General features: G+C 44.4%; 1 protein-coding gene across 1 annotated transcript in view; it reads left to right on the forward strand.

Moving 5' to 3' along the window:
• adam23b (ADAM metallopeptidase domain 23b) overlaps positions 1 to 12,341 on the forward strand; it is a 30,711-nt gene that overhangs the window by 16,038 nt on the left and 2,332 nt on the right. The window contains exons 13-25 of the mRNA XM_083776217.1: positions 174 to 261; positions 895 to 946; positions 2,070 to 2,169; positions 2,257 to 2,328; positions 2,646 to 2,732; positions 2,839 to 2,919; positions 3,406 to 3,456; positions 3,561 to 3,624; positions 4,280 to 4,385; positions 4,801 to 4,923; positions 5,032 to 5,200; positions 5,805 to 5,916; positions 10,054 to 10,144. Coding sequence (XP_083632343.1) covers positions 174 to 261; positions 895 to 946; positions 2,070 to 2,169; positions 2,257 to 2,328; positions 2,646 to 2,732; positions 2,839 to 2,919; positions 3,406 to 3,456; positions 3,561 to 3,624; positions 4,280 to 4,385; positions 4,801 to 4,923; positions 5,032 to 5,200; positions 5,805 to 5,916; positions 10,054 to 10,144 — 1,196 coding nt within the window. The remainder of the gene's footprint in view (positions 1 to 173; positions 262 to 894; positions 947 to 2,069; positions 2,170 to 2,256; positions 2,329 to 2,645; positions 2,733 to 2,838; positions 2,920 to 3,405; positions 3,457 to 3,560; positions 3,625 to 4,279; positions 4,386 to 4,800; positions 4,924 to 5,031; positions 5,201 to 5,804; positions 5,917 to 10,053; positions 10,145 to 12,341) is intronic.

A 12,341-nucleotide genomic window follows, 5' to 3' on the forward strand; every position in this document is an offset into this window, starting at 1 on the left:
AAAGTACAATATTTGCCTCCAAGATGTAGTGGAGTAGAAGTAAAAGTATTACAAAAAGTACAGTACTTAATGTACTTAGTTACTACTGCTTGTTTGTTATTATCACAGTGTGTGTAGTTACCCGCAGGTGTGTGATCTGATCTCTGATCTCTGCTGCGTGTATCCGCCAACAGTACGGCAGCACCTGGGCCATGGCGTCCTCTCTCTCCCAGAGCCTGGCGCAGAACCTGGGCATCCAGTGGGATCCGGCGTCCAAGAGAAGTATACACACCATGGCGCACATTGTTGCCTTTTACTTACTGGCTATACGTACGCTGTAAAATCCTTGAGTGTTGCAATCCATGACTTTCACGTTCTACCTCATGTGATTCATTTCAAACAAGACCACATTTGCAGCACGAGAGACCAAATTCCGACCGCTCTTCCAATAAGGAATCCCGGCCCGCTTGATCAGGCATGGTGTTGCGTTGATAGGTTCAAGAAGTACCAGTTGTCACTTGTCAGCCAATTGGTGTCCTGACCGACACCGACACTCAGTGGCAGAGTAGTGAGAGCACATTCAACCACAGCAGATGTGCTAGTTATATTATACTAACAATAATGGTAAATACATAATGTATTCATTCAAATAAGTCCCAGATTGCAGCTTTAACTTTGAGAGTGTACAAAATGTGTACTCTCTCACAGTTACATTATTTAACACTGAAGATGTGTTTAGGGGAGGGATGATTGATATACTGGAACTTACGACACATAACCACTTGGCATTGTGTGGCTTTAATACAACGCAACCAAACGTATTCCTTCAAGCATTGCTTCATTTCCTTCTCTCCTCCTGTCGCTCTCCCTCTTTCTCTCTGTCTCCCCCTGCCTCTCTCTGCTCTTCACTTGCAGAAGAGTGCGGTTGCGCAGACTCCTGGGTGGGCTGCATAATGGAGGATACTGGGTAAATTCCCAAACATCCCCTATCCATTGCCCTCACACACTCACATACAGTACAAGCGATTAGAATGACACTGTGCTGATGCCTTAATAGCATGGTCACAGACTACATTTACATACAGACTGTATATACTTGAATGAATATCTCTCTCTAACATGCTTAGCTGAAGAATGTTCTCTTAATGTTCCCGTTTTCATACAATATCATGATATAAGCATTTCCTGTTGCTCTCCTGCAAACCGAAGGACGTGTATAGATAGCAGATAATAACCTTCAAATAACCTTCCACTAATTCTGCCAATATTGCAGTTCCCCACGTGACATAATTTAATTAACATTTCCTTAATTGAACAGCATTATACATCAAAACATAATATGTATTATTAACATATTTAAATAATAAGTGCATGCAAAGGTAGTCAGTACTAGACAATGATGAATAAATAACAGAATATCTTTCGTCATTATCTTACGATAACAAGTGTCAAACAGCAGCATAATATTGGAAGCTCAGTGGCAGACTGGGCATCTCTCCAGGGACACAGCCAAAAGTTGCGTGTGAATAGTTCTCTGACATCCTTGTCATGATGACTGTCTCCTATGGTAAATAGCTCAATGCACCAGGCAAGCACTGTCATTTTAGAGCCTGACCGATATATGGGTTTACTTTACCCGATATGTCGGCCAATATTTGACTTTTTTGCAGACATCGATACCTGCAATTATTCAGCTGATGTATCCCGATTTTTAAACACTTTCAACCTGACTTGGTTAGTACCTGCTCATGTAATCACACTTTACATTATTGTTTGACAAGAAGTAATTAGACTTTTAGGGATTTTAGGGACAATTTGTTTAATTTATGACCACAGATACTGTCAAATTGAAAAGCATATTTTTTTCTGGTCTTTAAATATTCTCAAATAGAAACTTTAATCCAAGTTAGTAAAATAGATTTCAAGATTTTACACTTTTTAAAATAAATCAAAACATAGCTAATCTGTGTTCTAGCACACTCTACAAAATTCAAGATCGCCATCAGACCCAAAAATCTGTCGGGCTCTAATTGTCAATCTCACTGGAATACTGAAGCCTAATGATCAATAGGTGTTCACTGCTTCCCCAGGGTCCAGCATCCTCGGAAGTTTTCCAAGTGCAGCATCTCAGACTACAAGGAGTTCCTCTTGAAAGGCGGAGGGTCCTGTCTGTTTAATAGGCCAACCAAGGTTAGAATACATACACATAATACACATTAGAACACATAATTGACAGGCCATGTGAATCCCACGCACTCTCGTTGCTTCTTTTGCCAGCTGTTTGAGCCAACGGAATGTGGGAATGGATTTGTAGAAGTGGGAGAGGAGTGCGACTGTGGAGCAAGAGCAGTGAGTTTCTCATCAAGAGATTGTTTCTGATTGTTGAAAGGGTTTGTTTACATCTTGCCCCAATGCATTTCCAATGGAAGTCACATGGTTTGACACAACATTTGTGTTGTACGGCTTTCGGCTGTGTTTCGACTGCCCCCCAGCCCCTCATACAACAGAAATGTTGTGTCAAACCATGTGACTCCCATTGGAAATGAATTGCGAGCTTGCATCAGTAAATAAGTCTCATGCATCAGCTATACATACATAAATCTGTTGTGACCGTGTGAGTCAGGCCTTTGTCTGATGGATTATGACCCTTGCTTGTTTATTTTCAGGAGTGTTACAAGGAATGCTGTAAGAAGTGTTCCCTAGCCAATGGTGCACATTGCAGCGATGGCCCCTGCTGCAATAACACCTGCCTGGTAGGAATAATTTATTATTTATGTACTTGTGGCACAAAAAAACAAAAACAATCTCAAAACAATACCTCATTATAATGTAACCGTTTTCTTCTGGTCCTCTGGTCAGTTTTTCCGGCGGGGTTACAGTTGCCGCTATGCTGTGAATGACTGTGACATCTCGGAGACTTGCACTGGGGACTCTGGACAGGTGTTTTGGTTTGGATGGGTTGTTGTTGTTGGTTTACACCAGTGGTTCCCAAAGTGGGGTCCAGGGACCCCCAAGGGTCCTTGAGGGAGTTCCTCAGCTAAATGATAGTTTGTAACCAAATGGACCCTTATGGGTCTGTAACTCTCAGAGTAAAATAAACATTAACTTTACAATATAAATTGGGGTCCCAGAGATAGAAATGCCAATAAATGGGGGTCTGTAGACTATTATGCATGTCAAACTGGGGTCCTTGAAATTAAACGGGCTGAGAATCACTGCTAGAGCCGGGAAAAATTATTCTCTTATGGGGGGGTCCCTGGCATATCTTTTCAAATCGGGGTCCGCGGGCTAATTAGTGTCAATTTGGGGGTCCTTGGCATGAAAAGGTTTGGGAACCACTGGTTTACACTATTCACCAATATACAGTAACTGCATATTCAAAACACTCTGCCTTGTTATTTCTAAAACATGTTTCATCATTTGCAGTGCCCACCGAATCTCCATAAACAAGATGGCTACTTCTGCCATCTAAACCAGGTATAGAGATTTATGACTCCAGCATAGCCGTTCCATACCAGCAGTCATGCCGTGTTGGGAACAGTGTAGGCAGAAGGATGGTTAATGTTTCTCTTTCTCTGCAGGGACGCTGCTACAGTGGAGAGTGCAAAACCAGAGAGAATCAGTGCAAATATATATGGGGGCCAAGTAAGTTTACGATGCCACATGTTCAGGTACCACTGTGCTCTTAAACCGTATGTACTTGGTAAACCAGGGTGCCCCAAGCCAAGGCTCTGTACTGGGTCCGCCATTATTTCCCTTTACATTAACAGCTTTACTGCCGTGATTAAACATTTGTGTTCTAGATCTCCCTGCCGTGATGACTAACCTTTGAAAGGCCACTGTGCCGACTTGATAGTTACTTGTCTTGAAAATCCACATTAAAATGGTGTAATCGATTGTCGTAGTGTTCAAAAAAATATTCCAAAGTGCCGACAACAGAGCGGAGATGTGATGCGCAGCACCGCCGCCATCAGAGCGGAGATCATTGTAATGCACTGGACTCAATTTCCCATAATCTCTTCATTGAAAATAGCTGATCTGCAAGCTCACAACACGTTGCACTGCGTTTCATTGCGAGCTTGTAGCCTACATCAGCTATTCTCGCCGAATGTTCACCCCAGAATAGGGACACACAGGTTTAAGTGGTTATAGTAGAAACTAAAGACACAACATCATCACACTGCCAGAGAGAGAAACGAGACTTGATGATGTGAAGTCAGTGCAATACTACGGTATATACAGCCGGTTTTAGTCATAATGTGGTCTGTAATCCCCCCCCCCCCCCATCTTCTATTTTCAGAGGCAGGAGGCTCCGAGAAGTTCTGCTATGAGAAGCTAAATACGGAGGGTACAGAGAAGGGTAACTGTGGAAAGGATGGAGAGAAGTGGATTCAGTGTAGCAAACAGTGAGCTAAACATTATGGCCGATTTCTATTGAGAAACATACTTCAGCAGCTTTTTCCTCTATTGCTGGTCTTATCTGTTTCATAGTCATGAAACTCCATTTTATGGGTTTAAAAATGTTTGATTGATCATTCACACACACAAACACACACACAGGCACACACGCATTCGCGCACACTCACACACACACACACACACACACACACACACACACACACACACACACACACACACACACACACACACACACACATACATACACACAAAATAACAAATAGTAATAGCAAATAATAGAAAAGTATTTGTGTGAACAGTAAAGCAGTTTTTAGGATATTTTTGTCTACTGTTGTAGCAATGGAAACAATAAAGAGTGTTACTGAGGCATCTGTGCAAAATTGTCTCTGCATGCTTTTGCAGTGATGTGTTTTGTGGGTACCTGCTGTGTTCCAACATTGGACGCGCCATCCCACGCATCGGGGTGTTGAAGGGAGAGGTCACACCCACCTCATTCAACCACCAAGGCAGGCTGGTAGACTGCAGGTAAACACTGTTTTTGGCATATTCCATCTCCATGTCCAGGACAAATCCAGAAAGAATACAGCTATTATCTTGTCTTTATTTCTTATTAACGTTCCCCTCCTGACACAGCGGTGGCCATGTTATTTTGGATGATGAGACTGACTTAGGCTACATGGAGGATGGCACTCCCTGTGGGCCGTCTATGATGTGCCTTGAACACAAGTGTCTGCCCATTCAGTCTCTCAACATGAGCATTTGCCCAAGTGGACCCAATGGACAAGTGTGCTCTGCCCATGGGGTGAGTCCTGATGCACAATAGTTATACTACCAGGCTGTAGTAAATATGTCTTATTACCAATCTATCTAACTAATAATAAAAGTAAAAATTATTCACCTAAATGGTGCTAATAGTTGCTACTTCTACTTTGGGAGCAATACGTATGCAATGCATGTACAGTTGTACACACAACCACGCAACCCAAACTCACATACTTTGGGTATGTCATATCCCCGAACAGTTATGGACTAGTTATTATTAATTATCGCTTAGTACCTTAGTACCATGTAACCTGTACAGCACTTTGGTCGACCATTGGTCGTCGTAATATGTTCTCCATAAATAAAGTTTGAGTTGAGTTAGCTTAGCACTGGTAACAACTTTGGTACTACCAATGCAATTTTTGGGGGCCCAAAGTTGTTACCGTGGTGCTGATAAGCATGATTGTTTTCATCACTGTGGAACGTCTTTCTGATTGCACTTGAAGACTTCTGTGTGGCAGAATTTCATCTCAGGTTGATTTATTTATCAGTTATAGCATTTATCATATTTAGCTGCAATTGCCAAATTGGATTTCACTGTGCCTTCCCCCATCATTTGGTCTGTTGCTCTCTGATGTATGCAGGTGTGCAATAACGAGGCTACATGCACCTGTGACACCACGTGGGCAGGGACAGACTGTAGCATGCCTGACCCGCCCAAGGAGCCAGAGGAACCCGAGGACGAAGGACCCAAGGGTCGGTTTTCTATACCTCAGGCCTCTCAGCTTATTGTGAAAGGCCTGAATATCACACTGTTAAATGCATGTCTTTAGTAGAGCAGTCAATTTATATTACATTAATATTGCAATGTCTCACTCACACTCTCTCTTTTGTCTGAGATTGTTAGATAAATTGTATGTCTGTGTAGTTGACAACGTCAGGATTGTACGGATATATGCCTCTAATGATTCTCCACATACAATGAAGCGAGAGGAAGGGTTATATGAAAATCTAACGGCATTTCGCTATGGGACGCATCCAATCTTGGGAGCAGACAGAAGTATTCTCATACACTCACATTCGATTAGAGAGCATGGGCCTGACTAAATCTGACAGTGATCCTCATAGCCTCGGCCTGGGGTTCGTGGAGGTCAGAGATATCTCCTCTCCTGTACGACCAGCCTTGGCAGCTCCCACTGCGGAAGGGTGGGGTATGAGATATTCCATCCTTGCCCACAGAGGCTAGACCTGTGTGCCTGGCCTGTGAGAGGATGAATTTGTGTGCGGAGGGCCTGCCCTTGAACGTGATAGCACCGATTCAGGTGGCTAGGGCCCACTCCACCAGGAAACAGTATGACGTTGCCTGGAGGGTTTTTGAACGATGGTGCACTGGCCAGGTGGTACCTTTTCAGGCCTTGGTGGTGATGGTTCTGACCTTTTTGCAAGAATTTCTAGATAAAGGGAAATGCCAATCATCGATAAAGGTCAATATCGACCTGCTATGTTGGTATTGGTGATAAGAGGAAGGAATAGAGTCCGCAACACTGGTAAGGAAAACTCCTTCGTTTTGATCACTGGGATCTCCTTTCTGAAGAAAATGCCAGTGATCGAAACGTTGAATTAATAAACCAGTAGAGCTGAGTTTTCCATACCAGTGTTGCTGGTCTATTTCTTCCTCCTGTACTGCCGTTCGTCCAGCACCTGGGCTAGAGTGGATGTGCATGTACCTCTGTATTGGTGATAATGCCCTGAGTGAGCATACTCTCATACAGAGGTTTATGAGAGGTGTAAAAACTGCCCGACCGGTTGTCCGGTCCTTGGTTCCCACATGGGGCCTGTCTTTGGTCCTGGACGCCCTTTCAAGGGCAACTTTTGAACCGCTAGAGACGGTGGATTGGAAGTTCCTGACACTGAAAACTGTCTTGTTAGTGGCTCTCACGACAGCCAAAAGTGACATGCAGGCACTCTCGGTTAGTCTGGAGTGCACGGTCTACAGTGGGGACAGGACTAGGATAATGGTGAGACTGAACCCAGCCTTTACTGCCCAAGAACTCTAACTCTGTATGTGTCCCTCAAACACAACATTATAAATCAGGATAAATTACAAAGGAACTTTATACAGAACAACCGTCAGTAAAATAAATCAATTGAAGCAGGAGCAATCACGGTGAGAAATGTTCTGGAGCATTCCTTTGAACTGACCGAAGGATAGTAGGGAGCTCAGTTTGAAAGAGTTATGGGCTTCATATATAGGACGGCTCCCCTCAGGAATGGTAGCCAACTATTTGTGGCATGGCGTGCCAGCACTAAGGCATTAGTGGATTGTGGAAGCCATTCGACTGGCTTACACTAGCACAGTAGGGGCTTTGCCACCTGTGGGACTAAGAGCGCACTCCACGAGAGGTACTGTATATCGGCATCCTGGGCACTATACAAGGGTATTTGGATCCAGGATGTATGTACAGCGGCAAGGTGGTCCTCCCCATTGACCTTTGCCAGATTTTACAATTTGGACGTGACAGAGCCAACCGTGGCTCACGCAGTCCTGCAAGTTGCTTCTGAACGTAGTAGATCCCTCGAGTAGGTCTGTCTAGTTCTGATAATCTTAGACCCCTTTTCCACCGATTGGTTCCCAATGGGAACCGGTTCAGTTCTTTTTGGTTCTTAGTCCATGAGCCAGAGCTCTAAAATTGGAATGTTAATTATGAATTGAGTGGGCAGTACTATACCTATATTAAATTGTTTATAGGATCAATATAGTCAATTTAATGGGTAGCGGAGGTGTTATAAGGATTTAGGTGGTGGCACAAGATAGCATTTTTTTTACGGGGGAACGCCTACGCCTCTTACACAAATCACAATACTAAATCCCCAAATGAAGGAAATAGGGCTCCTGGCACGAGATGGAGCCCTTAGAACACATGATGCGGCTAGGACCGTCAGCTGTTAGGCCTTGGAGCACATACAGCAGCCTAGGACTGTGGGCTCCTTAGCTAGGGACGGGACCAACGGGTCGGTGATCTGGTTGGTCCCACCTTACATAATCACAGGACCACTGGGTCGGTGATCTGGTTGGTCCCACCTTACATAATGATAGGACCACTGGGTCGGTGATCTGGTTGGTCCCACCTTACATAATGATAGGACCACTGGGTCGGTGATCTGGTTGGTCCCACCTTACATAATGATAGGACCACTGGGTCGGTGATCTGGTTGGTCCCACCTTACATAATGATAGGACCACTGGGTCGGTGATCTGGTTGGTCCCACCTTACATAATGATAGGACCACTGGGTCGGTGATCTGGTTGGTCCCACCTTACATAATGATAGGACCACTGGGTCAGTGATCTGGTTGGTCCTAGGGTTTGTTCCATGTGGAGTGTGGCCGTTACGTCTGTGACATAGGCAGCCTTGATGGGACACAAGAGAGAGGGGTCTGTTCAGTGATAATATTGAAAGTTAATGCGGTCTCCCATAGCGAAATGCCAAGCATTAGATTGTCATATAACTGTGGTTATATAGCGTAAGCAATCTCACATTCTGCAACACTTTTATGTTTTATTCTATTTATAAAATAGAATAACCCACACACCGTCTACACAATACGTTTATTTAAGCAATGTTTCCGTCAATACTAGACCTTCAGGCATCTCATATTTCATTAACAGAAACACAGATATTGTATGCTGTATATGTTAATGCTGGGTGTATTACACGCTTCATATATTCATGTAATGAGCAGCTGGCACCTACACATCAGTAGATTTCCCATAGGGCAGTACAGGGTCGTTTGACCTTAGGGGACGGGAGGGAGGGAGAGTGGGGGTGGTCACCCCCCGCCAAGGGAAACAGCGTCACTTTTACATCCATGAAGCAGAAGCCTGCAGTTTGTTTTTTTGACTGGGTGGTAATAATGCTCCTTCTTCCTCTGTGCAGTGAGCGTGGCCACTAACAGGCTGATAGGGGCAGTAGCAGGGACCATTCTGGCCCTGGGGGTGATTTTTGGAGGCACAGGGTGGGGAATAGAGTAAGCATATCTTTAACCCTTTCACGGCTCTTCCTCTCATAGTGGTGCCTCAGTGTGCGGGCGGTCTCGTGAGCCGGCCTGAGCCCGCGTGTTGTGCGTCCCGGTGGCTTTGTGTTTTCTCGTGTGTCGGTCGTGACCCATATAAATGTCATGTGATTTGGATGTGTTCGGTGTTGTGTGATTGATTGGTGGATCCCCCCCCCCCCTTCTCCTGCCGCGACCTGGTGTTCCCCATTACTATGAGCCTCTTTCCCTTCCCAACCTCCACCCCTCCTCTATTCCCCCTCCTTCCTCTTCCTCTTAGATGTCTTGTGGTTGCTCCTGTAATCCTCTCCTTTCTGGGGCATGTGGGGTGGTAAAGATACAAGCCAAGTCCAGTGAAGAGCCCAGATAGTGAACCCGTCTTGTCAGTCAGTGGTACAAGCTGTGTGGTGACTGACTGGGACTCCCCACATGACCATTTCCATGGCTCTCCACACACAGGCTACATTGATCGCCTGTCAATCTCTGCTTAACTCGAGCCGTATGGTTTAGTGTCCTCCCGTTGGCTCTAGTCTTCCTGAACAACCTAACGAGACAGACTGCCTCACACGGTCCTTTTAATCAATAACCCACTACCTCAACTGGCAGTCATCCCATAAAGGGAAGCTCATTAGTAAGACATACAGAAAAGCATGCAATATATATATATTTATATATAATATCTGTAGACTGAATCACACAACTGTAATACCTTTCTTATGACATGTTGTCTGTTCTATGTGAGATCGTCAATGTACTAGAGTAATAGAGTTACGTGTTACTTATACAGTACGTGTACTGCAGGAAGAACTTATGTCTTTTTCCCCCCATAACCCTTTACAGGTCCTAGTGCCACCAATCTAATTATAGGCTCCATCGCCGGAGCCATCCTTGTGGCTGCCATAGTGCTGGGGGGGACTGGATGGGGCTTTAAGTAAGCAACACGCTGCATGTCTCTCCTGCCGTAACTCTATAGCATCCCTGCTGCTTCTAGAGACACTGGGGTTTGAGCTCCTGCTGCAGAATACAGACCCGGGATGCACACACACACACACATGCAGTACACCAGTGATTCTCCACCTTTTCAATTATACAGACCCGCAGTTTTGACATGCATGCACGGACCCCTCATTTGATACGATTGTTTATCTCTGGGCCCCCCCCAATCTACAACAGAAAATCCTCAGTGTTAATTTAACTCCAAGAGAGTACAAATGTACTACCTTTGGTTCATTGGTTAAGTATCAACAATTAGTTGATAGGAACCCCCTCAAGGACCACTGGGGGTCTCAACGGTGGCGTTGAGAACCAGTGTACTATACCATGGGTCAACCTTCTTATATTGTGTCTTAAAATGCATACGGAGAGCATGTGCCTGTCACAACTCATCCACCATGGACCCATGCATGATGTTATGGCTGGCCTTTTCTTTGTGTTGTATTATATATAAGTGTATATGTCTTTTACCATAGGATAGACAGAGTGGAGGGGGGGGGGGGGGTGCTGGTCTTTGAATCTGTAGCAGAATCTCAAACTGATTGGACGGGTGAAGCCCAAAGCTTGACATGCATGCTCAGGACAGGACCACAACAGAGGTCTTTCTACAACAGAGGAGAACAAAGAGCTAATGGTACAGGTAGATTTACATTTTCTATTCAAATGTGATGTTGTAGGTAGACCGTTTGACTCTTCAATTAATTTAGGAAGGAATTGCACTGTATGAAACACGAAATGAATAAGTTCCAATCAACCACTGATTAGCCTGCTGTCTTGAGATCAGCTTAAATCAAAATAGGCCTAAGGAGGAACTATAAGAAGTACAATACTGCAGCCACCAAAGCATGCCACTTAGCAAAGCATCATGACTGTCACCAGAGAAAAAGAAAAGAGAGATAAAGAAAATATTTCTGCATGTTTACTTGGTTGACATGGATGAGGTCAGTTCATTGCACAAAGGCTGAGCCCAACCCAGGATGATTTTGGTCCTGGGTGACCATGCTCTCAATCTCATCACTACCATCATTTTTTTCCTCAATCCGGTACTGTTCGAGGGTGAGTTAAGTGGAGTTGTGAGAGAGGGAGAGAGAAGCCAGGACCATTTTGTTGGCCGCAGCCTTTGTGCCATGGCTGGCCACACCCACCTGGATGGCCAGGCTCCGCCCATAGAGCAGATCAGGACTCTCGGACCCGCCCACACCAGCTGCCATTGCTGCCTGCTTCACAGACCTGGTACAGACACGGCGCATTGCACTGCATGAACCACGCACATCAATAGTGCCACCTTCAACTGGCCTACTATTGAAACAGGTGCATGACAGACTGATACTGTAGAAGCCCCACAACAAGCCACAGTACGGGGAGGTTATGCATCGCTCCTGTTGTTGTACAGTACGTGGTATTGTCTCGTTATAATCGTTGTCGTAGTAGTAGTAGTACTAGTTGCTGCTGCTGCTGCTGCTGTGGTTCTTGTTTATGTGGTTGTCTCCTCTTTCCTTCCTCCATAGAGTACATTGTATGTTGGCTCTTTTCTCCCAGATGGTTATGTTTTGAATGGAGCTAATGTGTTTTCCATCAAAAATGGTAATGAAAAGTGTCTACCACACTTCACCTAGTAATCAGATGTCGCACGTACTAGCTGGTAGGTGACTGTTCACATGTGGGCGGTGAGGGTATTTATATTCACGAACATTGAAGTCCAGAACACATACTGTAATTTGGTTGTTATCACTGTGATCACATTTCTTTGACTTAGTGATATACATCTTGGATGTGTCCTGCTTTGTCATTGATACTGATTGAATGTGATGTTTAAGGAATTTGGTAAAGGTAATTAAAAATATATATCTCCTGGCCTTGGTCAGTTAGAATAAAAAAACCTGTCAAACATAAATATGGTAGGCTGTATATATCTAAATATCTGGATGTAAGTGTTTTGTGAATGCAAACACCGCCCCCTGTCTTGTATATTCAGGCTATTCTAGGCTATGCCGGCCAATAAGGACCTGTCTTTCCTCATCTCACTGTCTTCAGCATATACTTCATTATAGGGTGTGGGAAAGTGCTTATAAATTGGATGGTAAGCACAATTTCCTTCTTAAGACTTTTAAGCACAATAATGATGAACCCTACTG

This window comes from Protomyctophum parallelum (genome assembly GCF_964188405.1).
Source record: "Protomyctophum parallelum genome assembly, chromosome: 11".
NCBI lineage: Eukaryota > Metazoa > Chordata > Actinopteri > Myctophiformes > Myctophidae > Protomyctophum > Protomyctophum parallelum.